The sequence below is a fragment of the Eleutherodactylus coqui genome, chromosome 6 (assembly GCF_035609145.1).
Source record: "Eleutherodactylus coqui strain aEleCoq1 chromosome 6, aEleCoq1.hap1, whole genome shotgun sequence".
In the NCBI taxonomy this organism is placed as follows: Eukaryota; Metazoa; Chordata; class Amphibia; order Anura; family Eleutherodactylidae; genus Eleutherodactylus; species Eleutherodactylus coqui.
Genome location: NC_089842.1, coordinates 14,474,661 through 14,500,242, shown reverse-complemented (window position 1 = coordinate 14,500,242; position 25,582 = coordinate 14,474,661). Strand labels below are relative to the sequence as shown.

At 46.0% G+C, this 25,582-nt stretch overlaps 2 protein-coding genes across 5 annotated transcripts in view; one reads left to right on the top strand and one right to left on the bottom strand.

Annotated features, from left to right (window-relative positions):
* Positions 1-24,150, top strand: part of MFAP2 (microfibril associated protein 2) — a 34,992-nt gene extending 10,842 nt beyond the window's left edge. The window contains 8 exon segments of the mRNA XM_066609252.1: positions 15,192-15,249; positions 16,739-16,789; positions 20,735-20,761; positions 20,990-21,154; positions 21,242-21,280; positions 22,650-22,737; positions 22,910-22,983; positions 23,464-24,150. Of these exon segments, the coding sequence (XP_066465349.1) occupies positions 15,192-15,249; positions 16,739-16,789; positions 20,735-20,761; positions 20,990-21,154; positions 21,242-21,280; positions 22,650-22,737; positions 22,910-22,983; positions 23,464-23,567 (606 nt within the window). The 3' untranslated portion in view covers positions 23,568-24,150.
* A 447-nt stretch (positions 24,151-24,597) lies between these two features.
* CROCC (ciliary rootlet coiled-coil, rootletin) overlaps positions 24,598-25,582 on the bottom strand; it is a 47,005-nt gene continuing 46,020 nt past the window's right edge. For all 4 annotated transcript variants that reach the window (XM_066606333.1, XM_066606334.1, XM_066606330.1 and 1 more), the window contains exon 37: positions 24,598-25,514. In XM_066606333.1, coding sequence (XP_066462430.1) covers positions 25,428-25,514 — 87 coding nt within the window. In that variant the 3' untranslated portion in view covers positions 24,598-25,427. The remainder of the gene's footprint in view (positions 25,515-25,582) is intronic.

Below are 25,582 nucleotides of genomic sequence, written 5' to 3'. Positions count from 1 at the left end.
TTATACTGCAAATGTGAAAGATTGAATGATTTCTCGTTTGTTTATACAGCAGATACATCGTTGGCTCATTCAGAGTGAACTCTGATGACATTCATTCGTTTGAAAGATGTATTGCTTGGTGTAAACGGACCCTTAGGCCGAGCTGCGAGCCACAAATGCACCGCCGTCTAAAGGCCCTTTTACACGGGCTGACAGTCTGTAAAACAACTGCACAAGCGCTGATGTCACCGGTAAGGTCTTTGGCGCTTGTGCAGCGCGTTTAGACAGACAGACTTAGAGAAGTGCTGAACGGTGAGCGTTTACACGGAATGAAAAGCCAGCGAGCGCTAATCAGGTTTTGACTGAAAAGTCAGCCTAAACAAAAGTGAACGATTTATTTATTTTTTTGCCTTCACGCTGAACGATTATCGCTCAAATTCATTTGTTTGAACGAATTTTAAGCAATAATCGTTATGTGTAAATGATCCCTTAGGCTCGTACTGATGAATCCATGTCTCGTCACTAGCAATGATTCTTTTTAACCCTTTAAGAACCAGGCTGTTTTGTACCTTAACCCATTTAGGAACAAGCACTGTAAATTTACGGCTCTTGGTCCTAGGCTTTAAACCCAGTCGATTGTAAAAATACGGAGCAGGTTTAAAGCCCCTGCTTCTGCAATCAAGCAGGAGCATGTCTGGTTGTCAGCTGTTAGTGACAGCTGATAACCGTAAGAGAAGGCAGGAGGGTTTTTTAACCCTTTCTGCCTTCTCCTTTCCCGAGTACACAGCACTCAATGAGCGCTATGTACTAAAAAGTGAAAGTATAACTTCCACTATGTGAGCCGGCAGTCATGTGACCGACAGGATCCCCTGATCCTTCGTAGCAGACCCTGATCAGCTCTGCCGGTGACTATTGTCACTACAGGGGATCTTTTAAAACTTAAAAACGGGAAAAAAGTCAGTGAAAACAATATAAAAATATCACCCTATATGACACAGAAAAAAAAATGCAGCAAAAATAATTTTGGCAGCTTAAGGAAAAAAAAATAGGGCAGTTAAACCACCACATGGGTAAAATCCCTGAAAAGTGTCTGGTCCTTAAGGTACAAAACAGCCTAGTCCTTAAGGGGTTATGGACCAGACACTTTTTAGAGATTTTACCAATGTGGTGGTTTTAATGCCCTATGTTTAACCTTCAGTTTTTTAGTTGTATTATTGATTTTATTTTTTTAACATTTATTGTTATTTTTCTTTTTAATCAGTATATTTAAAAAATAAAGTATAAGAATGGGTTCCTCATTTTGTTTCGGCCGTTTTGATATATAATATGTATGGTTTTGGATTACAGGGCGCATATAGCGACAGTTTTAGTTTGTGTCGGCTTTAGGTTATTTTCTTTTTTATGTATATATTTTTATCTTATTGTGTAATTTGTTTTTACTTATGTATGTAATATATATATTTTTTTACTATCTATGTCCACATAACATCACATAAAACCTCTGGGGGACAGTCACATGTTTTGGTTTTTTTTATTTGACACTTTTCCATTGTAGCTGGGGTATCTATAGGATCCCCAGTTACAAGGAAAACATCCCCCTGTAGTGACATCAGTCACTGGCAGACCTGATCAGGGTCTGCTAGGACCCTATAGCTCTGCTGTGACAGGGGATCCCGGCAGCCGGCTTGCGTAGTGGAAGAACGATTTTCACTTTTACTCTTTAGTACATAGTGCTCATTGAGCGCTGTGTAGTAGAGAAAGGAGAAGGCAGAAAGGGTTAAAAACCCCTCCTGCCCTCTCCCAGGGGTTCTTAGCTGTCACTAACTACTAACAACCCGACATGCTTCTGATTTATTGCAGAAGCAAAGGCTTTAAACCCCATCTGTATTTTTTTTATTATCGCCTGGGTTTAAAGCCCAGGACCAAGCGCCGTAAATTTACTGTGCTTGGTCCTAAATAGGTTAAGAAACTTTCACCTTCCTCAAGGTATCAGTCTAATTCTTCAACGTTGTCATCAGACGTGGGCGGGCGTCCTCCTTCATGGCTGACACTTGTAAGACCTTCCTTAAACTTCTCTATCCATTCATACAACATTTTTCTTTCCATTGTGCAGTAAGTCTTTGATAAATATTGGCACCATACGCACCCTCAGACCTCAAAAAACGAATCGCTGCACGCTGCTGCTCTTTCGTGCAAATCACAAGTGAGAGAAATATATTTTCTTGCACTGCAGTCACAAATTAACTGACACAACACGTTGAAACCTGCACAGCGGTGACTGCGGAGACGGCGACCTACAATGGAAAGCATTGATAAGAGAGTGCCGCCAACAGGGGTTTTAATATAACTGAAGTGCTTTTCCTCTTATAGAAGTCACAACTATAGACAGGCGCAGTGTAAGTAATCACACACCGTTGTACCGTCTGTCACATCTTATATCTTTCATAATCCACCAAACTGCAGGGAGAAATGTAAGTGAACCCTTGAATTTAATAACTGTAGATCCTTCTTTAGCAGTAATCGCCTCCACCAAATGTTTCCTGTAGCTGTAAGGGCCCTTTTACACGGGACGACCTGTTGGGCGCAGATGCCCTACAGTCGTCCCAGCGATAATCGTTCCTGTGTAACAACACAGAAACGACCATCGCTCAGTGAATGGAGGCGGAGCGGCCGGGGGGCATCCTGGCCCACCTCCATTCACAGTAAACAGGCAGTCGTTCATAGATAAATAACTGCCTGTTTACACAGCCGATATGTTGTTCTGTCTTCTGCATGCAGAAACTGATCAATGAATGAGAAGGGAATGAATTCTCATTGGTCGTTCAGTCGGTTCATTTATACTGAGCGATAACCGTTCCCACTGGATGCAGGGATCTGAACAGTTTATCAGCCCGTGTAAAAGGGCTCTAAGGGCTAATGTCCATGGCCGGATTTATGCCGTGTTCCCCGCGCCGTAAATCCACAACGGAATAACGCAGATATTAGGCTCAGTCCTCACATGCAGGATTCTGCCGCGGATTTACGCTGCGGGAAAAAAAATGGTGGCATGGTCTATTTTACAGTGTTTTTCCGTGCGGAAGGTCTCCATTAATATAGTATTAATGGAGACCGCGGTAAAAAGCGTGTTTTTCCGCGATCATCAGCGAGGACTTCGGCAGCCATGTTTATACCAGCAGATACATCGCTAGCTCGTTCAAACGAGAAATCATTCAGTCATTTACATTCACTGTATAAGTGAATGAACGATCCGTATTTAAACCGAACCATTAGTGAACGAGCCAACGATGATTATTATGCCTGCACAAAATAAATGAGAAGCGACTAGAGATGAGCGAGCGTACTCGGAAAAGCACTACTCGCTCGAGTAATTTGCTTTATCCGAGTATCGCTGTGCTCGTCCCTGAGGATTCGGGTGCCGGCACGGAGCGGGGAGCTGCAGGGGAGAGCGGGGAGGAACGGAGGGGAGATCTTTCTCTCCCTCTCTCCCGCCCGCTCTCCCCTGCTCCCCGCTGCGACTCACCTGTCAGCCGCAGCGGCACCCGAATCTTCAGGGACGAGCACAGCGATACTCGGATAAAGCAAATTAATCGAGCGAGTAGTGCTTTTCCGAGTACGCTCGCTCATCTCTAGAAGCGACCGATTGATCGATCATTGGCGGCGTTTATACTGAACGATTAGCATTAGTTTTCGTTTGTTTGAACGATATCGTTCCGTGTAAAAGGGCCTTAAGAAAATAATAATCTCGTACAGATGTTACCTGCTAATGGCGGAAATAGAAATGTTGCACAGTAGCATCCAGACTACTTGTGTCTCTTCATCAACAGTGCTAGAACACCTGAAGAAACATACACTGAAGGGTCACTTGTATGAGTCCACCATCTAGTAGAGTGTTGGACACTTTTTGGCTTTCAGAACTGCAGCAATTCACTGTGGAGTCCATCAACAGGTATCAGAAGACCTGTGGTGCGCCAAGAACACCTTCCCCGTACCGTTACTCCGCCACTAGCCTGACAGGAAGGTGTCATCGATTCAGGCTGACCTCCCATCAGCCTGAGCAACAGAAATCTGGATCCATCTGACCAGGAGATGTTTTTCTACTAACAGGGGTAGAGTTTTTGTGCTCTTTTGCCTCCTGGAGTCTCGTCTTTCTGTTTTTCTTAAACACAATGGCGCAGGAACTGGTCGTCTGCTGTTATAGCCCATCCGTGCTAAGGAATGGCGAGTTGTGTGTTTGGACACATTAGTTGGAGCACCAGCGGTGTATTAGTCGCTCTTGACTGTGTGGCGCATATTGGTCAGAAGGATTCCTGACATCCTCTTCTGACCCCTTTCAGTGACAAATTGTGTCCCTTTCGCCTAGAACAGCACCCCTGAGAGACCACCTCCAATCCGGACAGGAAACTGGAAGCTCCCACATCTGTTTAAGGTCGGGTTCCTACAGACGGAAATCCCACGGAATGTTTTCAGCGGCACCGCATGGAAATTCTGCAAGATTTCTGCAGCAAGAAGGCTGCTTTAAAGCCCGCACCAATTGGCGCAGGTTTAAAGCAGCTTTTCTGCCTGTATTCCACTGCGGAAATCTCTCCCCATAGAGAGAAGAGAGCCCACAGCGGTAACGGCGATACAATTGACATGTCGCGGATTTGAATTCTGCGCCACATGTCAGTTTACACGTGGACAAGATTTTTGCAAATCTCGTCCACTTTGCTGCTTAGGCTCAGGCTTAAGAATGCATGCGGAATTTCCATGCGGAAAGTCTGCACAGAAATTCTGTGGTAATTCTGCCCAGCCTAAAGATGGAAAACCTTTACTAAGGTGACCAGACGTCCCGATTTAGGCGGGACAGTCCCGCTTTCCCCCAAGACCCCAGCGGGACAGCCATGTGTCCCGCTTTTGGGACGTCTGGTCACCATTAAAGTGATTAACAGCCGGGGTGCTGCAGCTTTCCGTCTGGTAATCACTCAGCAGCACAGCTGCCGAATACATACACTGACGGCAGTGCGTGCACACGGGATCTTCCTCCCCTGACCTTTCCTCCTTAGTTTAGCAGGAGGAGAGGGAAGAGAGGAGCCGCTGCTGCAGGCGCACACACATCCGCTCACAGTGTAGTGGCACAGAGAGTCCTACAGGATAGCCACACAAGCATAAGTCTTGAAATACCTGACTATGTACTCCTACAAAGACATAGAAGGTATCACACGGAGAAGAGACCCTGTCTCCCCCCTTCTTCACGGGCTTAAACTATTCTGCCTGGTAACAGCTTGCTCTGGATTGGCTGCTGCTATAGAAAAGCCCTCATTGATAGAGGGGGGAGGAGAAGATACATTCGCAGGAAAATGAGCAGTGCGAGACAGGATGTAAGGTGTTTTTAGTGAGAAAGGGCGCGAGAAGCAAAAGAAAGTGAAGGAGGAGTTAGAGAGAGGTTGGAGGTTGTCGTCGAGAGGTGGACGAGAAAGGAGGTGTGTAGCAATGCTGCTGAAGTGAATGTTGCTGGAGTGGAGAGTAGGAGTACCGAAAGCTACAGAATCAAGTGTAGTGTGGAGGAAAACAGACCTGGGAACCGTCTACATTGTAAAGCTTATACAGAATGGGAGGAATTGGTCTAAGCAGCAGCACATGTAGAAAAAGAATTGGGTATACTAATAGATCATAGACTGAACATGAGTCAACAATGTGATGCAGCAGTCAAAAAGGCAAACACAATTCTGGGATGTATTAAGAGAAGCATAGAGTCTAGCTCATGTGAAGTAATTATTCCCCTCTCCTCTTCCGTAGTCAGACCTCATCTGGAATACTGTGTCCCGTTCTGGGCACCCCACTTTAAAAAAGACATAGACAAACTGGAGCAAGTTCAGAAAATAGTTACCAAAGATGGTGAGCAGTCTGCAAATCATGTCCTATGAAGAACGGTTAAAGGATCTGGTAATGTTTAGCTTGCAGCAGAGAAGGCTGAGAGGAGACAATGGCGGTCTATACATTTCTGAAGGGCTGTCACAGTGCAGAGGGATTAGCCCTATTCTCATCTGCACAAGGAAAGACTAGAAGCAATGGGATGAAACTGAAATGGAGGAGACACAGATTACATATTAGACGGTGAGGGGGATCAATGAGTAGAACAGGTTACCACGGGAGGTGGTGAGTTCTGCTTCAATGGAAGTCTTCAGTGGCTGGGCAGATATCTGTCTGGGATGATTTAGTGAATCCTGCACTGAGCAGGGGGTTGGCCCCGATGACCCTGGAGGACCCTTCCAACTCTACCATTCTGTGATTCTACATAACAGTGAGTTGTACGAATCCCTGTAAACGCAAAGCCAGGGAAAGTGCAAGCAGCCATATCATAGTTACTCCATTATCTGCTAAGCTAATCCTTTGGAAAACAAACCTTCAGATAACTTACGGCCCATTTACACAGTCCGCTCTGTGCGGCACTCTCCCATAGAGATGAATGGCTGAACGTACGCAGAGAACGGACTGAAAAAAGATAAGTGCGTATAATACAGCGCTCCCCGGACTCCATGTTCCCTCGCCTTTTGAGCCCCGTAATGTAGTTTGTGGGGCTCAAGTGTCGTGATGATTCCCTTTAAATCTTCTGTGCAAAAGTTAGTGTTTGAAACTCGTTAGGCCTCCCACACACAGGCGTTGCTGAAACCGCGGCAATTTAAATCCGACTTCAAGGATACAACAGACTCCACTCGAAAATCGCAGCGCTGGAAAGTGCCGCAAGCGAACGGCTGTCTAAGGCTGTGTGAGAGGCTCCATTGAAAACAATGGGAGCCTCTGACAGTGCTAAACGCTGATAAAAACGTCTGTGTGAGGGAGGCCTTAGGTAAACCTGCTGTAAATGGTCGATTTTATAAAAAAAGATTGTTTGTCGGGTTAAATTCCACAACCTTAGAGCCCTATAAATTACATGATGAGGCTCAAAGCTGAGGGAACATGGAGTCCGGGGAGCGGTGTGTGATACTGGCTGGACGCTCCGTTCCTGCGTTGTGTCCCCTCAGAGTTGACTCTTCTCAGCCCGCTCGGTGCTCTCCCATTGGAAGCGTGTGCGCATAAAAATGGCTGACCAGTAACACTGTCTGCACACGGCAGCCGCACTGGAACAGGGCGCCCAGAGAGTCCACCACTCCCCGCACTCAATGTTCCCTCACCTTTGAGCCCCATAACACAGTTTATGTGGCTCAAAGCTCATGACAGGTTCCCTTTAATGGACGCTTTTACATGTTCGGGATGAAAGCCATGATGCTGATGCAGAGAGCCTAAGGCCCTGGCTTCACCGCTGCCATGGATGTAGGACAGATCTGTTATATCGCATCTGTCAGGTTTGTGTTTGAACATACAGTGTGTGTTGCCAAGGGGTTAATTATAATCTGCTTTACTGGGTGTGCCATGAAAACATTTGCCTGCACCACTATTTTATGAGAGCTGTCTAAAAGATAATCTGCCTTTATTGCCCATAGCAACCAATCACAGCGCAGCTTTCACTTTTTATACTGCTGAGGTAAAATGAAAGATGTGCCGCGATTGGTTGCTATGGGCAACTATAGCAGCTTTCTTTTAGACCACATGTTTCAAACACAAGGCCCGCTGGCTGAATCCAGCCCACCACCTCATTTTATGTGGCCCACCGTCTGTGCAGCATTCCACTCACCCAGCCTGCAGGTCCAGGCCGGCAGTGCAGTCTGACCACTGACCTCTCTCCCACGGCGTCTGCGTGCGCCATCCTATACCCAGCGCAGACAGGAGAGGTCAGCAATCACAAATCTGCACTACTGCTGCTGGACTGGACCTATAGGGACACTAGGACTACTATGGGAGGGTGGGGGTCACAATTATTACTGGGACTACTATGGGGGCCACTTATTACTACTGAGGCCAATATAGGGGTCACGACTACTGCTGGAGCCACTATGGGAAGCACTATTACTACTGAGGCTGCTATGGGGGATACTATTACTGCTGGAGCCACTATGGGGAGCACTATTACTACTGGTGCTGCTATGGGGGCCAATATTTCTACTGGTGCTGCTATGGGGGCCACTATTATTACTGGAGGCACAATGAAGCTCACTGTTGCTAATAGGGCCACTATGGGGTACATTATTACTACTGAGGCCACAATGGGGGACACTATTACTACTGGGGCCACTATAGGGGCAACTATTACTTATGAAGTCACTGTGGAGGTCACGGTTACTAATAGGGCCACTATGGGGGTCACTTATTACTACTGGAGCCATTAAGGGTGGTCACTTATTACTACTGGGACCAATATAAGGGATACTAATACTACTGGAGCCACTATGGGGGTCACAAATTAATACTGGAGTCACTATGGGGGTCACTAATTACTACTGGGACCAAATTAAAGGGACACTATTACTACTGGAGCCACCATGGAGGTAACTTATTACTACTGGATCCTTTATAGGGGTCACTTATTACTACTATAGCCATTATGGGGGATACTAATACTACTGGAGCCACTATGGGGGGAGGGGAGCCCCATTAGTACTGGGGGGGGGACCTCTATTATTACTAGGGCCCCTATTGGGGTTTCCTGTGTATATTCACTATGTATGTGTGCCAGCGCATTCTCTTTAATGGCCTATTGCAGTGCGTAATACACACCAAAATAGGTCATGCTGCATATTTTTTCACGCAATAGCACATTGCATGAAAATATACGCTCATATGAACGAACTCATTGAAATCAATAGGTTCTATTCACTGCATATTATGCGTGCAAAAATTGAGCATATAATATGCTGCGCAAATACCCTCATGTGAAGAAGCCCTTACTATACAATTGGTCCTTGGAAGGCAACTTAAATTTCATAAATGTTGTACTTCTGTAATAAAGACTTCCAGTTTTGGGCCGGGCTCACATGTGTGATATGCAGAAATTCGCAGGCAATCAAATATATTGTCTTAGGCTATTTCACTCACATTTGTGTGTAGGAATTGCGTAATACGCGAGTGCAAAAAAGATCGCAGCATGTCCTATTTTGCAGCGTATTACAAGCTCATTGTTCTCTAAGTGCGTGTTGCGAATTAAAAATTGCGTATTGGCGGCGTATATACACACTCTTGCGTAGCGACAGGATGGGATATGTAAACAAAAAAAAGAACAGGAAGATTGTGCGTGACAATGTGTGTGAGATACGCTGTCATGCGCAGTATAGTATCGCTGCCATTCGAGGCAACAGGCTGGCTCACCGCCGGCTCCACACCGGTAAAAGCCTACGTGACTCACTGAGGGTTTCGCGCATATGGCCATGGGAGCGCGGCCTTTGTTTTATCCTTTCGTAGAAAATTTCCCGGAAGCATTGGGACATCCCAGTGGTCTCGGGTAAACTAGAGATGGACTGCCATGTTTCTTTGGCCAGCAGTGGCTTCCTCTCTGGTTTCCTTCCATGGTCACCATTCTTGGTCAGTGTCTCTCTAATACAGAGTCTTCTGTAGGTCTCTCATATAGTGTTTTTTGTATTACTGCTCTATTGCAGTGGTGATTATTCAGTAACGGTGTGGTGGTGATCATGGTCTGGCGGTATTATTTGGCCCTTGTACAGTATTGTTAGTCTTGGTATAGTGGGTTTGTTCAGTGACGGTGGAGGTAATTCTGCGTCTCATAATGGTTACAGTGATATCGCATGTATGTGGAGGGTTTAGTACCATATTAGCCAGTAGAGTACAAAGTAGTCTTGTAGCTATCATACTTTTAATGGTTAACATTCCTTTTTGTTGGCCACTAGAAGGTATCCTGTCTAACCGAGTACTTAGTTTTATTATTGTTCTTTACAGTTACATTTTTTAATGGTGTAAATTTTTAAAGAAACTTTTCTTATTCGGCTGTTTATTTAGACCCACGAGGGACGTCGCAGTGTGATCTCCGGTATACTCAGTATAGCAAAGAATTATTCCCTGTAGCTTTAAAAAGGCAAAGCATTTTGAATCCACCTAACAGTGTTTGTTAAATGGAAAGAGGGGGGAATATCTAGCGAAGAATATAATGCAGTCTGCAGAAACTGTAGGGCAAGTGTCAGAAAAGCTAAAGCTGATAATGAATTGAGGCTTGCAATAAAGGCCACAAACAATAAAAAAGGAATTGGGGGGTATGTCAAAAGCGAAAGAAAAGTCAAAGCTGCTATTGGATCCTTACAAGATGAAAATGGTGAATTGGTTATGAATGATGTTGAGAAGGTCAAAATTTTAAATTCCTATTTTGTATCTGTTTTCTCTCAGAAAGTAGATGGAACATCAACTGATCTTCCCTGTGCTATTGGGGGAATAAAAGAATGCAGGCTGTCTATAAGCCGAGAGATGGTGAGGGAACATATAGCTAACTTACATGAATTCAAGTCTCAATCTTTGAAAATTCCTGGAGAAAAAAAGAAGTCCCAGAGATTGGAAAAGGGCAAATGTTGTCCCTATCTTCAAAAAAGGCCTATGAGCCTGACTTCTATACCAGGAAAGATCTTTGAACAAATTATTAAACAGCATGTATGCAAGTACTTGGATGAAAATGGACTAATTAACCAGAGCCAGCATGGGTTTGTAACAAGCAAGTCATGCCAGATGAATCTAATTTCCTTCTATGACAGAATCACCGACTGGGTGGATCAGGGAAATGCAGTGGATATAGTATATCTTGACTTTAGTAAAGCATTTGACAAAGTATCTCATGCCATACTTATTGAAAAAAGGACCAAATATGGGATTGAAAAGGCAACTGTTAGGTGGATTCACAACTGGCTGAGTGATCGTACTCAAAGAGTGGTCATAAAGGGCTGCACATCCAAGTGGAAGAATGTATCAAGTGGGACCACAAGGCTCTGTCCTAGGCCCAGTGTTGTTCAACATTTTTATAAATGATCTGAAGGAGAAAATTGATGAGAAACTGATCAAATTTGCTGATGGCACAAAGCTAGGAGAGATAGCTAACACTAGGGAAAAGAGGGGGAGTATTCAAAAAGATCTAGAAAAGCTTGCACAGTGGGCGGCGACTAAAAGAATGGTACTTAACAAGAAAAAATGCAAAGTCCTGCATCTGGGCAAGAAAAATGAAAAAAGCACATAAGAATGGGAGGAATTGAGCTAAGCAGCAGCACATGTGAAAAAGATTTGGGTATACTAATAGATCATAGACTGAACATGAGTCAACAATGTGATGCAGCAGCCAAAAAGGCAAACACAATTCTGGGATGTATTAAGAGAAGCATAGAGTCTAGATCACGTGAGGTAATTATGCCCCTCTACCAAGATGGTGAGCGGTCTGCAAATCATGTCCCATGAGGAACGGTTAAAGGATCTGGGAATGTTTAGCTTGCAAAAAAGAAGGCTGAGAGGAGACTTAATAGCTGTCTACAAATATCTGAAGGGCTGTCACAGTGCAGAGGGATCAGCCCTATTCTCATCTGCACAATGAAAGACTAGAAGCAATGGGATGAAACTGAAAGGGGGGAGACACAAATTAGATATTAGACAGTGAGGGGTAATCAATGAGTGGAACAGGTTACCACAGGAAGTAGTGAGTTTTCCTTCAATGCAACTGTTCAAACAAAGGCTGGACAAATATCTGTCTGCGATGAGTGATCCTGCATTGAGCAGGGGGTCGGACCCGATGACCCTGGAGGTCCCTTCTAACTCTACCATTCTATGATTCTTGAGATAAAAAGAAAAAAACCTCAGCGCTCGCAACGTAGAATAGGTGGAAATAGAATATACTGAAGGGACTAAAGTTATATCACTTACTTCAGGGAGGCGCCTTTAGGGTAGGCGCCTCCTAATCCAAATAGGCGTATCAAATATGGTACCGATCAGCAATGATGAACAGGTTCCACGATTTTAATAAAACAAGATAAAATATAATACACAACGCGTTTCGGCCGCACGGCCTTTTTCAAAACTTTCAAAACTTGAAAAAGGCCGTGCGGCCGAAACGCGTTGTGTATTATATTTTATCTTGTTTTATTAAAATCGTGGAACCTGTTCATCATTGCTGATCGGTACCATATTTGATACGCCTATTTGGATTAGGAGGCGCCTACCCTAAAGGCGCCTCCCTGAAGTAAGTGATATAACTTTAGTCCCTTCAGTATATTCTATTTCCACCTATTCTACGGTGCGAGCGCTGAGGTTTTTTTCTTTTTATCTCATTTATATCTTCCTCCTTCATGCCATGATCGGAGTTTCCCTCTAGCCGCTCTCTCTTATGAGATTGTTTACAGCACCTAGGAATACTCGTCTTCACCTGGCAATCAAGACCACTCACCTACTACACTTTTCAGTATCCTTCTAGTGAGCGCCACATCCTTACTCATCACCATTCTATGATTCTTTTGAGCTGTTCTGAATGCATTGCCTAATGACTGCTATACCTGCAACGTCCAGCACCTACCACAAGGGGTCGGAGAACTTGCTGTGTTGTGGCGCTTTCAGCAGACACCTGAACGATGGATTAGCAGAGGTCACGAGCAGTGGATCCCAACGATCAACTACTAATTCAAACAGTCATTACGAGTCAAACTGATGCACATGGGGGCCGACTGGGAACATGTTACTACATGTTACTATGTAATGACCTATTTGGAGGTCATTTACCTAAAAAACCCTTTATTGTACACCTGCAGTCAGAAACTGTTTGCTGTGGCGAGCTATGCATGCTGCACAGACTTCTCCCTTCCCACCACCTTCATATCTGTGGCTGGTAGTTTGATAACCCCCGCCTACTCGAGTTCGCCCCACTTGCTGCTGATCTGGGTCCACCTATAACATTGGGCTACTTTGTAACTTTTTTTTTCCCCAGACCAGTTTGGGTTCCTAATTCGCCCCATGTGCATCAGTCTGACTCGTAATGACTTGAATTATACAGCTCAGATCTTCCATCACTTGCAAAAAGATTGTATGACAGAGTGATGTCGTATAGTAGGTAGATAACAGTGTGATGTCATACAGTAGGTAGATAACAGTGATGTCATACAGTAGGTAGATTACAGTGATATCGTATAGTAGGTAGATTACAGTGATGTCATACAGTAGGTAGATTACAGTGATGTCATACAGTAGGTAGATAACAGTGTGATGTCATCACTGGCCACAATATCAGCAGCCGCTGGATCTTGAGTGACATCAGCCAAATTTAGTCAGACCTCTCTAACATGGAGAGTCCCCCATCAGTGTCCGTGTAATCAGGTTATTAGTTCTTAGATTGTAACAATTATGGATAAATTTTACATATAAACTGGCATCTTCTGGTATTTTGCGCGGCGGTGATGTTTGTTGTATCTTTGACTCCATCTTCTAATCATTAATTTGTGTGACGAGGTGGCACAGCGTCATCGGTCTCTTCACTCGTCGTGTTCTGCATTCGGGCTTCCATTTTTCCTGCTTTGTTATAGAGTCAGGAAAATGGAATCCCTGCCTAAATGGCTTAAACTGAATGGCGGTACCAAACAGCGCCAAATGGACCCATTGACTATAATGGGATCCGTACGGCTAAAGTTGCACTCTTAGGCGCTTCCTGAATAAAATAGTACAACATGTTCGTGTGGAGCCTCCGAATGGACCCTTCGATGTTCCTGTGAATGTGGCTACATCCAGATGATGTTTACATTGTGTCTGTCCAACCTGCCGCGGCGGGAGGTCAGTCGATGCAGCCGTGCGCACTGATCGGCTCTGACTGACCCCCTCTGGCTTTGGGCACGTCGCCCGGCTTCTCGCTGCTCTGAAGTAGAAGCAAAAATGACAAATTATGTCTGTAATGATTTCCTGAAACTTTGATCAGACACCAAGAACAAGAGTCTGATGGGAGATGTGGAGTAACGAGCGGGGGAGGGGAGTGCGTGGACATAATCTTTAATGTCTGCTCTACTTGTGGCCACTTACCTTGGGATTTAAAGGGAAGCTCCAGAATAATTGCTAGAGCCATCTGATGGCTGCGGCAGCCTGCAGACGGGAAGGATGTGATGGTAGCAGCTGGCTCCTGTCCATGGAGCAACCAGTCCTTTCTCAGGACACCAATGATTTCATCAGCGTGTTCCGCGGGTTTTTCTCCCTGGTGTCTCCGTCAGTGTGAGTGCCCACTGATTGTCATGCCATCTGTTGGGAATTGTAGTTCTACGTAGGAGATATAGAGGGGTCCTGGCAGGGCTGCACCTCAGTATAATGTAGGGGCTCGCTGCGGTTCGGCCTTGTTCACACTTGCGCCGTGGTGTTCGGCTGATTTCCAACGCTCGGCTCTGCTCTTGTGCCGAATAATGAAAATACTGGAGCTTCCAAATCCAGCCCAGATTCAAGTGTCTCCAGCCGGACCCCAATGACAGTGATTTTTTTCCGGATCTGTGCCACAAGCTCAAACGGAGCCTCCGAAGCAGCCGTGATTGTGGCCTGAGGCTCAGTCCGCACTTCTGATCTTTCATTCCATCATAGTTTCTGCCATAAATGCCGGGAAAAATAGTGCAGCGTGTTACGCTACTTCTTTATATCCCAGTGAAGTGAAACCATCATGCCAACCAGATGGAGCCCATAATAGTCAATGGGTCATCAGGCGCCACTGGTTTCCGCAGATACTGCATGCCGTTTTAAAAAAAAAAATCTTTTATTCCCTAACGAGGCAGAAGAATGAAAAACTCTTGGAATATTTGACTGGAAGAATTGACACCAAACTGGTAGAGGGGGGAGTCGGAGACTCGGAAGGGCGTGAAGTGGCTTTCTCTACCTGTTGCAGTTCACTGGGGTTCATTCACATCAGCCATTTTGTTTTCCAGTTCTCCGAAACGGAAAAAGCTGTTCCTCTTTACTTCCAGTGATTTTAATGGGATTTTCAGTTATGCTCCGTTCCATTCTGTCGGCCTTCCGATTTTTTTTTTTTCATTTTAACGAAAAAACTTGCAAAGACCGCGGCACTTTTTTTCCCTGCTAAGTAATACAGAAAGTGTTTAAAAATGGAAGGAAAATGCGGATGTGAACGAGTCCTTTAATTGTATGTATGTAGAAATATGTTTACATGGAGAATCCCTTTAAATTCGTGACAGTTCCTCCTCAGCATCTGACAGCCGGTCACCAACTCAGCACCCTTCAGCCGAGGAGCCACCGGTTTGAGTCGCTTTGCAGCTCGTGTTCGCGGCTCCATGGTGATTGGTGATTGGTTGCTGCATGTGGTGAGTCCGACTTCAGAGATCTCATTCATTCTGGTCATGTTTGTGTTGCAGATAAGACCGTTTCCTACAGCCATGCGCGCCGCTTGTCTCCTCATCCTCTGTGTCCAAGGTAAGTGATGTCCTGCGCCCCTCCACCCCTCACTCTCCAGCCAACATCATAGGGAGATCTGCGGCCCCCAGACCGTATTCTGCCCCCAGCATGACCACCCAGGACTCATCCAATGTCACGGACCGTTGCTCTGCCTCGGCCAATCTTTATCTATAGAAATGTCCAACATGGCGGCTGCCGCCCTGCTCAGCTCATCTATCAGCGCTGTCCCCTCCTCAGACCTGATACCTTGTACGAGGGGCTGCTGATAAGTCTTTGGCTTTACCCAGAAAGAAACGAGATAGGAAGATGAAACTCTACATTTCTTCCACATCCTCTCCACTGATGCCAACACACTTCTTACATCGGTATTCCAAGTTCTGTGAGCCTTGCAGAAAGAAGGATTTCAGTTGTGCCTCAAACCAGTCATCCATAGCAGCCATGGCATCAGAAATGGTGTGAAATTTGGTCCCCTTGAGGTGTTTCTTCAGGTTTGGAAACAGATGATAGTCGGAGGGAGCTAGATCTGGTGAATAAGGTGGGTGGCCAACCATCTGGAAGCCTAGCTCCACCAGTTTTGCCGCGGTCACTTGTGCAGTGTGAGCGGAGGCATTGTCTTGCAGGAACAAGATTCCTTTGGACAGCTTGCTGCGCCTTTTGGCCTTCAGAGCTGCCTTCAATTGGTCCAAAAGTTTAATGTAATACCTTGCACTGATGGTGGAACCATTGTGAAGGTCGTCCACTAGCAGCACGGCCTCCTTATCCCAGAACACAGACGCCATCACCTTAGTGGCTGAACTTCTTTGGGCGAGGAGAACCACCGTGCCTCCACTCTTGACTGCTCCTTGGTTTCAGGGTCATACAAATAAATCCAGGTCTCATCCATAGTGACCAGTCGATCCAGGAAGTTCTTATCAGTCCGGAAACGCTGACAAATAGACCGGGACGTCTTCACTCGATGCTTTTCTGATCTGTTGTCAAACATTTGGGGACCCACTTTGCAGATAGCTTCTTCATGGATAATGACACAAACACGTTCACCAGAAATCCCCATGATGTCGGCTATTCCTTTAGCTGAAATTGTCCGATTCTCCAGTATGAGGTTGTGCACAGCATCGATGATCTCTGGAACAACAACCTCTCTCGGTCATCCAGGACGTTCCTCATCATTGGTGCTGAAGTGGCACCCAGTTCTTAACTGTAGAATATGAAGGACATTGATCCCCCACTGTCTGCGACATATCACCATGAATTTTATCACGCCTCTGCTCTCATTTGTGGTGAATATCGCCTTAGACGCCGCCATTTTGTTTTCCCGCGTGCCGAGATCACTGTTGCCATAAGCTACAAACCCAACATTTTGAAAACCTATATTAGACACATAAGGCTTTCATGTGATGTAACATTCGTTACCATAGAAACAAAAAAAGAACACAAAGCCAAAGACTTATCAGCACCCCTCGTATATGGGACATGCAGTCATTTACTAACCTGTTCCTTGTATTTGCAGGAATTTTGGCTCAACAGTTTGAACCCAACTCCCATTACGATGGCCCCACAGGTAAGAATCAACATAGCGGCATCTTCAGCGCCTCTCCCAAATCTCGATGTACTCTGCTGTCTGCATCCTCCCATGAAGAGTCCCCTCACAGACTCCTAAAATGGCTTTGGGTCATTTCCACATGGGGCGGATTTGCCGCAGATACTCCATCCGGACTCTCTGCACGAAGACCTGCGGCATTTACAGTAGCAGTAATGGGGAAAACGTCTGCACAAAATCAGTGTAGAAATCAACCTGCGGTGCGGATTTTGGATCCAGCAGATTTACAGGGTGGATTCCACCTTTTCAAAATCTGCATCCAATGATCTGGCTTTTAAACGTGCCTTTTGCGTTGACGATTTTCTGCAGAATGTTTGCTGCAGACACTCCTTACCTATTTCCGCCCTGTGTGAACATTTGTTGGGGACCCCATTGGGGCTACTGACCAGAGGCTGTGACCCTCCTGCATGATAGTATAGAGACCTTATGTTACATTGTTTCAATCAACAGCATTTAAAGGGCCAGCGCAGCCCTTTGTAAATTTATTCTGCAACTTTCTAGTAAACTTTGCGGGAAATTTATTAAGCCTGGCAATTGTGACGCCAAGCTGAGGGCTGTAATATGAAATTACACCTGCGAGAGTAAACTCTTGGGCTAACCTTGCATGGGCAAGTGCGATATGGGGCCGTGAATCCCACCCCCATATCGCGCTCCCCACCATGTGAGAACACCATGGATACGAGACGTTTTCATGGGAAAACAACCTTGCATCACTTCGGGGTTGCAGGGACCCTCCGGCGTGGCGGTCACAGACGCGGCAGAGGATCGCAGAGTTACTTTCATTGTTTTCAATGGAGCCGGTTCTGCTGCTGCCAGCCTCATTAAAGGCAATGGGGCTGCAATGTGAGATCACGCAGCAAGATATAACATGCCGCGATTTATTTCTCGCATAGCATCGCAGTTTTGATGAAATTTGGCAGGGAGATGGCTTGCATCTTGAGGAAGGACATCAGCTACGTCTTATCCCAAAAATATCTAGAGTTCTCCAGGGAGCGCGACAAGACAGATCTATTTGGTGATGTGCAGGCGCACCTCCGCTCTGCCGCCGTACGGGAAGGGGGTGCATACCATAAGTTATGCCTACACAAACGGGCAGACATATGAGGGCAGATGTTGTGGTCGCACGTATGCAATTATTAAGCTGGCAGGCGTACATGGCGTTACCGGGATTAAAACTTGAACGAAAGACACATTAACATGGATTGAGATCTTAAAGAACATATGTGTTGCCCATAGCAACCAATCACAGCGCAGCTTTCATTTTACTTCAGCGGTGTAAGAGATGGTTTCCTTCTGATCGTATTTCCTATCCACTTTTTGGTCTTCTAATAGACCGCGCAGGTCAGATCCAGCACGTAGTTCTAGCGGAGCTCGAGCTGCGAAAATGACTAGAACCCAAGAATCTGCTGACTGCGCTGAGGCAACAAGCTGAAAGGCAAGCTGCTCTTAGAGCCGTAGAGACCCCAGGGGCATCTCAGGCCCGGCGGACTGTAGAGACATTGGAGTAATACAAATTGCCTGCGGATTAAGTCGCGGGTAACAAGTTAGTCATAAATAAATCTGTCAGGACGATTGGCCATGCCCCTTTCTAACAAGCCCTGCCCACTTTACAAAAGGTGGTAGGGCCGGCGCAAAAGGAAAAAAGTTGCTAATTTTTGGACAAAAAGTGCTTCAGGGGGTACAAAGAAGGGCAACTAAATTAATAAACGGAATGAGAGGTCTGGAATACCTAGAGAGGCATCAAAACTGGGGTTATTTACCCTAGAAAAAAGATGACTATGGGGTGATCAAATAACTATGTATAAATACATGAGGGGACAATACAAGGATCTCTCCCATGATCTGTTTATACCCAGGACTGCGACGGTAACGAGAGGGCATCCGCTATGTCTAGAAGAAAGAAGGTTTCATCACCAACACAGAAAAGTATTCTTTACTGTAAGAGCAGTTAGACTGTGGAACTCTCTGCCTGAGGAAGTGGTGATGGCAAAATCCATAGAGGAGCTTAAAAGGGACCAGATGTCTTTCTAGAGCGCTGTGATATTACAGGATATAGACATTAGATGACCAGCGGGTTTTTGATCCGGGTCTTACATTCAGGTAGGAACTATTAAGCGTAGATCCAGGGATTAGTCTGACTACCATTATGGAGTCGGGAAGGAATTTTTTCCCCCCAAATGGGTTAAATTGGCTTCTGGGTTTTTTTTTTTGCCTTCCTCTGGATCATCAAGAAGGGGTGGAAACAGGCTGAACTGGATGGACGTTGCCTTCTTTCAGCCTAACATACTATGTTACCTCGGCACTGTGAAGAGTCGGACTTTAGTGGGGGACACTGTGCGATTGCGGGAGTGGGCGAGTATTAAAAAATATATCACTTAGCGCATGGTGCTATTGGAACGTGACAGATTTCCTCTAATTTATACCATATATGATACATAAATGTGCTGGTCTGGGGTGGCCACACTCTTCCAGCAAGCCATGATCCTTTTTCGGGAAGAGGGCGAATGGCAGCAGAGGCCAGCAAAAGCTGCAAACATTTTGTGCAAGCATGCATTGTGCAAAATTTTGCAACTTTTTTTACACCTGAAACTGGGTGTAAAATTTTTGTAAATGCCCCCACAAGTCTATTAGACAGTTACAGAACTTTCCACCCTATAGTGATTCCGCTTGATTATTGGATTGTACAGTAAACGATTTAAAGGGGCAGTGTGGGTTTAGAAGGAATGTTCTTACTTTCCCCCGGTTCAGTGCCCCTCTTGCCCATGGGCCTGGTTCTCACATGAATGGGGCTGAGCTGCAATGCCAAGCACGAACCGTAAGGGGTTCTATTTCTGGACACAAAGTGGCAGTGTGAAATTGGCAGGAAATGACCTGCTATACAAGTTACCCTTTTTTTTAAGGTTAAACATATATTTTGCCTTTTTTTTCAATGTTGTGTTCTATAATTTAAAAAAAATTCTAAAATCCTGCAGTACTCACGCTGACCACTAGGCCTAATAGTCTGACCCTTCCTGTTCTGTAGATAAAACTTCTTGTCTCATTATCATCACAGGCAGGATTACACTGAAAGGTGATGCCTATATATAGATAACATAGGATCCACCATTCACAATAGGTAATGTCACAGTTCACCTCTTCCCCCTCCCCTGCACAAAGCATACCCATAAAGGCTCATTGACATGGCTGTATAATACGCACAGCATAAATCCCATTGACTTGCATTGTGGCATTCTAACGTGCGTTTTTCCTGCGCGTTAATAAAATTGCATGTCCTATTTTAGTGTGTATTGTGCACGCAACACGCCCGTTCAAGTCTACGGGTGCGTAAAATACTCAGTGAATACGCATGTTCGCCGTGTACTTTGAGCATGTTGCTAGGAGACAGTATGAAAAACGATTTATGAAAAATTAATTTACTCTTGCATCTTTTTTTGCAAGGATGCAACATGTGCCTAAAAGAATGCATATGCATCAAATATGCACTAAAAACACCACATAATTTACAGACCAAATACGCATAATGCTGTGTGAATGAGGCCTAACGCTCTTCCATAGAAGTCAGTGAGTCCCCTCCTGTCCATTGTTTCTATGGCCCATGGAGCTGCTGTAAAGCATTTCTCTAAATGCTGTGAATTGCAGACTGATGGCCGCTCCCAGAGTCATGTGCAGACAATAGAATAAAAAAATCTGCAATTGGAGAATAATAATAGATTAGAAAAATGGAAAATAATTCACTATTTGGTTCTAATTAATAGGATAAATGTAAATAACGCCTCCCCTCCTCTGCTGTCAGCGTGCGGCTCCTCTGCTTGCTGTGTGGGTTATCTTCCCGGCGGGGTCACGGGTATTGTGTGCTGGATGAGTCTTTTCCCGCGTCTCACTTCTGCTCCTCTCTTTGTTTTCCAGAAGCTCCGTATTACTACGACTATGATGGTAAGTGCCCAGAGGGAGGCGAGCCAACTTACCGCTTCATCATGGATCCCATGCTTTGTGCTGCCATATGTCTTCATGGGCCAATCGTGTATGCCCAGCGCATCAGTGCGCTCACCCATGTGTATATATGCAGATAGGCGTCTTGGGTTGTTAGATTGTCAGCTCTTGTGCAACCTGGAGATCGAGTAAGAAATGGTCCGGTGATCAGACCCACTTTGTTTCTGCTAGTGCTCCCTGATCAGTCTGTGGTGCAGCCGGGGCTGAACCAGCATGTCCAGACCGGATTCCACGTTGTGACCCAAACCGATCATCAGCAGGAGCTGGAACCGTTTGAGTTCATCCCTCAGCAGCAGCAGCAAACCCAGCAGGAGGTCATCCCGGTGCCGACATTTGGTAAGCAGACGAAATAGTGTGCTTGGTGAAACCTTGTAGTTGTGACTGCGGAGACGAGCGGCCGCTTACTTCTGTCTTCTATTTCAGATGCTTATCAGACTGAGCCAACAGAACCCGGACCCCTGGGTAAGAGTCACGTAGATCAGTCCAACTATATACATTAGTCAGGGGGCAACAGCAGGCTATCCTGCCTTGGCAATAGAGTATATGGGTTTAGGAACAGTCTGACCTGGCAGGAGGAGGATGACCGTAACGGATGGCTGGAGGGACTCCAATCCTCTCCGGGGAGATTACGAGAAAACATCTGATGACTTAAAGGATAACGCAGATATACAAATCGCTTCATTAGCAGTCAGTGACTATAAATTCCCACGCCTAGGCCTCCGGCACACTGGGGTGTTTCAGGCTGTGTTAATTCACAAGCGGCGCACGGCCGCCTTATAATGGATGCGGTTATGCCCATTGGCGGTCCCTCTGAAAAAAAAAACCTCATTGCATATCCTATTCTTATCCGTACCACAGATGGGAAGTAGGGCATGCCAATGAATGTGTATACGCCCTGTGTAAATCAGACAGTATATAGATAGGAGTGCATGTGCTGTCCGATGCGAGTTGCGCCCACGTCAATGGGAGGTGCACAAATGCGAGCAGTATGCAAGATGATGCGTGAGTCCATTGGAAAAAGAACACATCTGGAACTAACTAGCCATTTCAAGTGGTGCATCCTGCATAAATAAATATACACTGTGGGCGGAAAAAGTATAGTAAAATACGCCAATACACGTGCAAAACCGCTGAGCAGAGGAGCGTGCGATCACTACGATGGTGCCGCTGCAATGGGCGTTTCTCTGACTGCATTTTGCAGGGTAATGGCGCCCTGAGGCCGCTTTCATACCTGCGTGTTTCAGCTCCGTGTTTTGTGCGCTATAACATGGAGTGAATGTAAATCTCTATTCACATGACCATATTTTTTTATGGCTGGCTTTTAAAAACGCAGTAGGACCTATTTTTTGCTTATTTACCCCCGTATTGTTGTGCTTTTCTATTGGGTAAATACTGATCAGTAGAAAATGAAATTTATGGAGGCAAATACTGGCGACATACGGCTGTAATATCATCTGGAACACAACCGTAATACAGATTCGTTTTACGGACATGTTACAATACGCTTTTCTCAAACTGTCCTTAGGGGGCGGCGTCACACGGTGCGAATGCTGCAGAATTCCCACAGCAGCATTTATAGTACAAGCCGTGTGGAGGAGGTTTCTGAAATCTCCCTCACCTGAAGGGGAAATTTTCCGTTACAAATCGGCATCGTGGATTCTAAATCTGTAGCCTATTTCAGCCCTTGATGTATAAGGGTTAAATCCACAGCATTTCAGCTCGTAAATACGCAGCATTTAGTTGCAGGAAGCATGCAGCGAATTTGGTGTGAAGGTACCTTTAAAAATGTTCTGCTGTTTGCAGTGCTGAGTAGATTTGTGTTTCCTCCCAGATTGTCGTGAAGAGCAGTATCCCTGCACCCGTCTGTACTCTGTCCACAAGCCCTGCAAGCAATGTCTGAACGGGATCTGTCTGTACAGGTAGGTGATGGAGCTCTGCAGGGGGCGGTGTGGAGGCGGGCCCAGCTCTGCAGGGGGCGGTGTGGAGGCGGGCCCAGCTCTGCAGGGGCTGGTGTGGAGGCGGGCCCAGCTCTGCAGGGGACGGTGCTGCTGCCTGCCACCTTCTGCTCCTGACACTCGTCTGTCTTTTCAGCCTCCGGCGTATGTATGTGATCAACAAAGAGATCTGTGTACGTACCGTCTGCGCCCATGAGGAGCTCCTGAGAGGTGAGAGCAGCTGCAGCCAATCAGTGATGAGGATTACTGGCCATCCCCAATAATCTACCATACCCTACCAATTTATTTCCCATTGATTTATATCCAATTTACCCCTAAATAAAGATCTCCTCATTAATACGCATATAGGGGGATTCCAGGAAGTAACATTGATGGCATAGCCGATACCCCTAAATCTAGGGTGTCCTTTAAAGTGTATCAAAGTGACAGAAATAGCCGGTGCCAGCTCTTGCCAGTGCCCAGGCCTTTCAGACACACTGGTCGGTACTTTCGCTCATATTTTCCATGTCCAACATTGCTGGCTTTTCTCCCTCGGGTTTAGGTGGTAACTGACCCCCACTGATGAGACTTGGTTACCAGTGATTCGGTCATCCTGGCAGCTCGCTGTACACATATACTGACTTTGCTGCCTCTGTATTATGTAGTATATTTGCTGATAGCCATGTTGTCTGGCTTGTCTCTTTCCCTCAGCTGACCTCTGCAGAGACCGGTTTCCCCGCTGCGGAGTGGTGGCGTCTACCGGGCTGTGTCACTCCGTAGCCGCTCAGTGCACCAAGAGCTGTGGAGGCTGTTAGAAGAGGATGTGCCACCAAGACCAGAAGCTACCCGCCTCTGGAGGGCACCCTGGGCCCTCAATCGCAGTCAGTGCGATTACTGGATGGGGTGGGAGGTGCTAGCATTATATTCCCTTATATTTTACTGTATTGTACTGTATGTGCCACGGTCAGGGCACCGTGGGCTCTCGCCCTTCTGTCCACTTCTCCTTGCCATATAATCACCAGCCCAGCACACTGCACTGCTCCACCATACTCCCATTGACTCTGCCCTGCTTGGGACTGGTTTCTGCAACAGCGGAGAGGTCTGGGGCTCCGGTTACATTGTGGCCAGTCGCCGGCAGCGGGTCAATGTGTACTGTGGTCCCCGAGCTCCGGTCATTGTGTACTGTATGATCTGCCTCTCGCTGCTCCGTGTATGTCCTCATCCATGTTCCCTGCACACCGGGCTGCACCTGTCTGTCCTCCATCCCCCCCGGCCCTCCTGTCGTAGCCTCTAAATCACCATCCGCTTCACATTATGAGACGTGTCAATCTGACTTTTTTATTTTTATTTTTTTGTAATGTGTTTTGTATAAAAAATAAAGTGCAGAATTTTACCAGGTCCCGCAGCGGGTGAGTCTGAATGTGGGCAAATGTAGGGGGCGGAGCCGAAGTGAAGAAGGCACCGCCCACAATGTAAAAATACTGAAGGATGAAAATATGAAACTAACCAGAACAGAATTTTGTTGCATAAAAATTTATGAATTCTACTTCTATTGTATATAAGATTCTGAACTTAAAGGGGTTGTCCAATTTTACACTATTGATGACCCAACCTGTTGTATAAGGTGTGCGGAACTCATGTTTGAGCACATGTACTGAGTGATGTCATCAGCAGGGGGCGGAGCTGATCTCAGACAAGATATACAGGCTGGTTGTGAACAGTAATAGATGATGTTACTGTAGTATAAGGTGTGCGGATTTCATGTCTGATCATGTCATATCGGTGATGTCATCACCCGGGGGCGGAGCTGACCTTTTACACTACATTTAGATCAGTAGAACGGAGTATTTTCTGTGGTAACGACACTTATTTTATTAAAATCACAGTAGTAATCACAGTGGCACAAAGTGTACAAAACCGCGGACATCTAAGACACCGACCTCAGCTCTGATATCACCATGTCCTGAGACAGGAAGTGGAGTTGTCCACAGCAGCCAATCAGATGAGAGTGAAAGCCGCGATCTGATGGGCTGCTGTCAGTGACTACTCCACATTTTCTCATTTGAGGCTCGATGTGTTTCCCTGAAGTCAGAAGAATACTAATACAAACAGGTGAAGGCACTGTACCCCAATAATGGGACGTCTTGCTGAATCAGTGCGATACTTACTCACGGGCTGTTATAGAGCCCCTCACTGTGGCAGATCCCATAGATAATGGAGGCCTTGGTCTGCAGCGGCGGCTGATATTGATGACATCTCCTCCGGCGGCGGCTGCTATTGATGACATCTCCTGCGGCAGCGGCTGATATTGATATCTCCTCCGGCAGCGGCTGAGTAGTCGCATTCGTTCAGTTTATAGTCAGTAAACATCTTGTTCTTTTTTGTGCTTTTAATAAAATAGAGGTTTTCTCCACATAAAAAGTATATAAAATTTTGCTCCAGCGTTTCACAGTGGAGATGGCGGTCAGCCACCATTACGTGTTCAGTAATCGTAAATCTATCAAAGTCCCTGATTCAGTTTCCATCAGATTTGGCCCTGTAATTGTTCCCCTCCCACAAATAAAAAAAAATACATTCGGAGTGTGACGAGGACCCCGCAGATGTGACCTGCGCTCCGCCTCCTCGCCGTCAGTGCAGAGCAGATGAGTTGGTCCAGAGTTTAAGCACCAGAAGTGTTATTTCCCCGAGAGCAGTGGCGGCGGAGCGTAGCGATTCTGGCATCGGCGCAGTTCCTGCTGAAGCTGCTCCTTCAGGGTGGAGATCTGTGGATGGCAAGAGAATAGATGAGATGCAGGTCCTGACCGTGCCTGCTGGGAGATGTAGTCCCCCC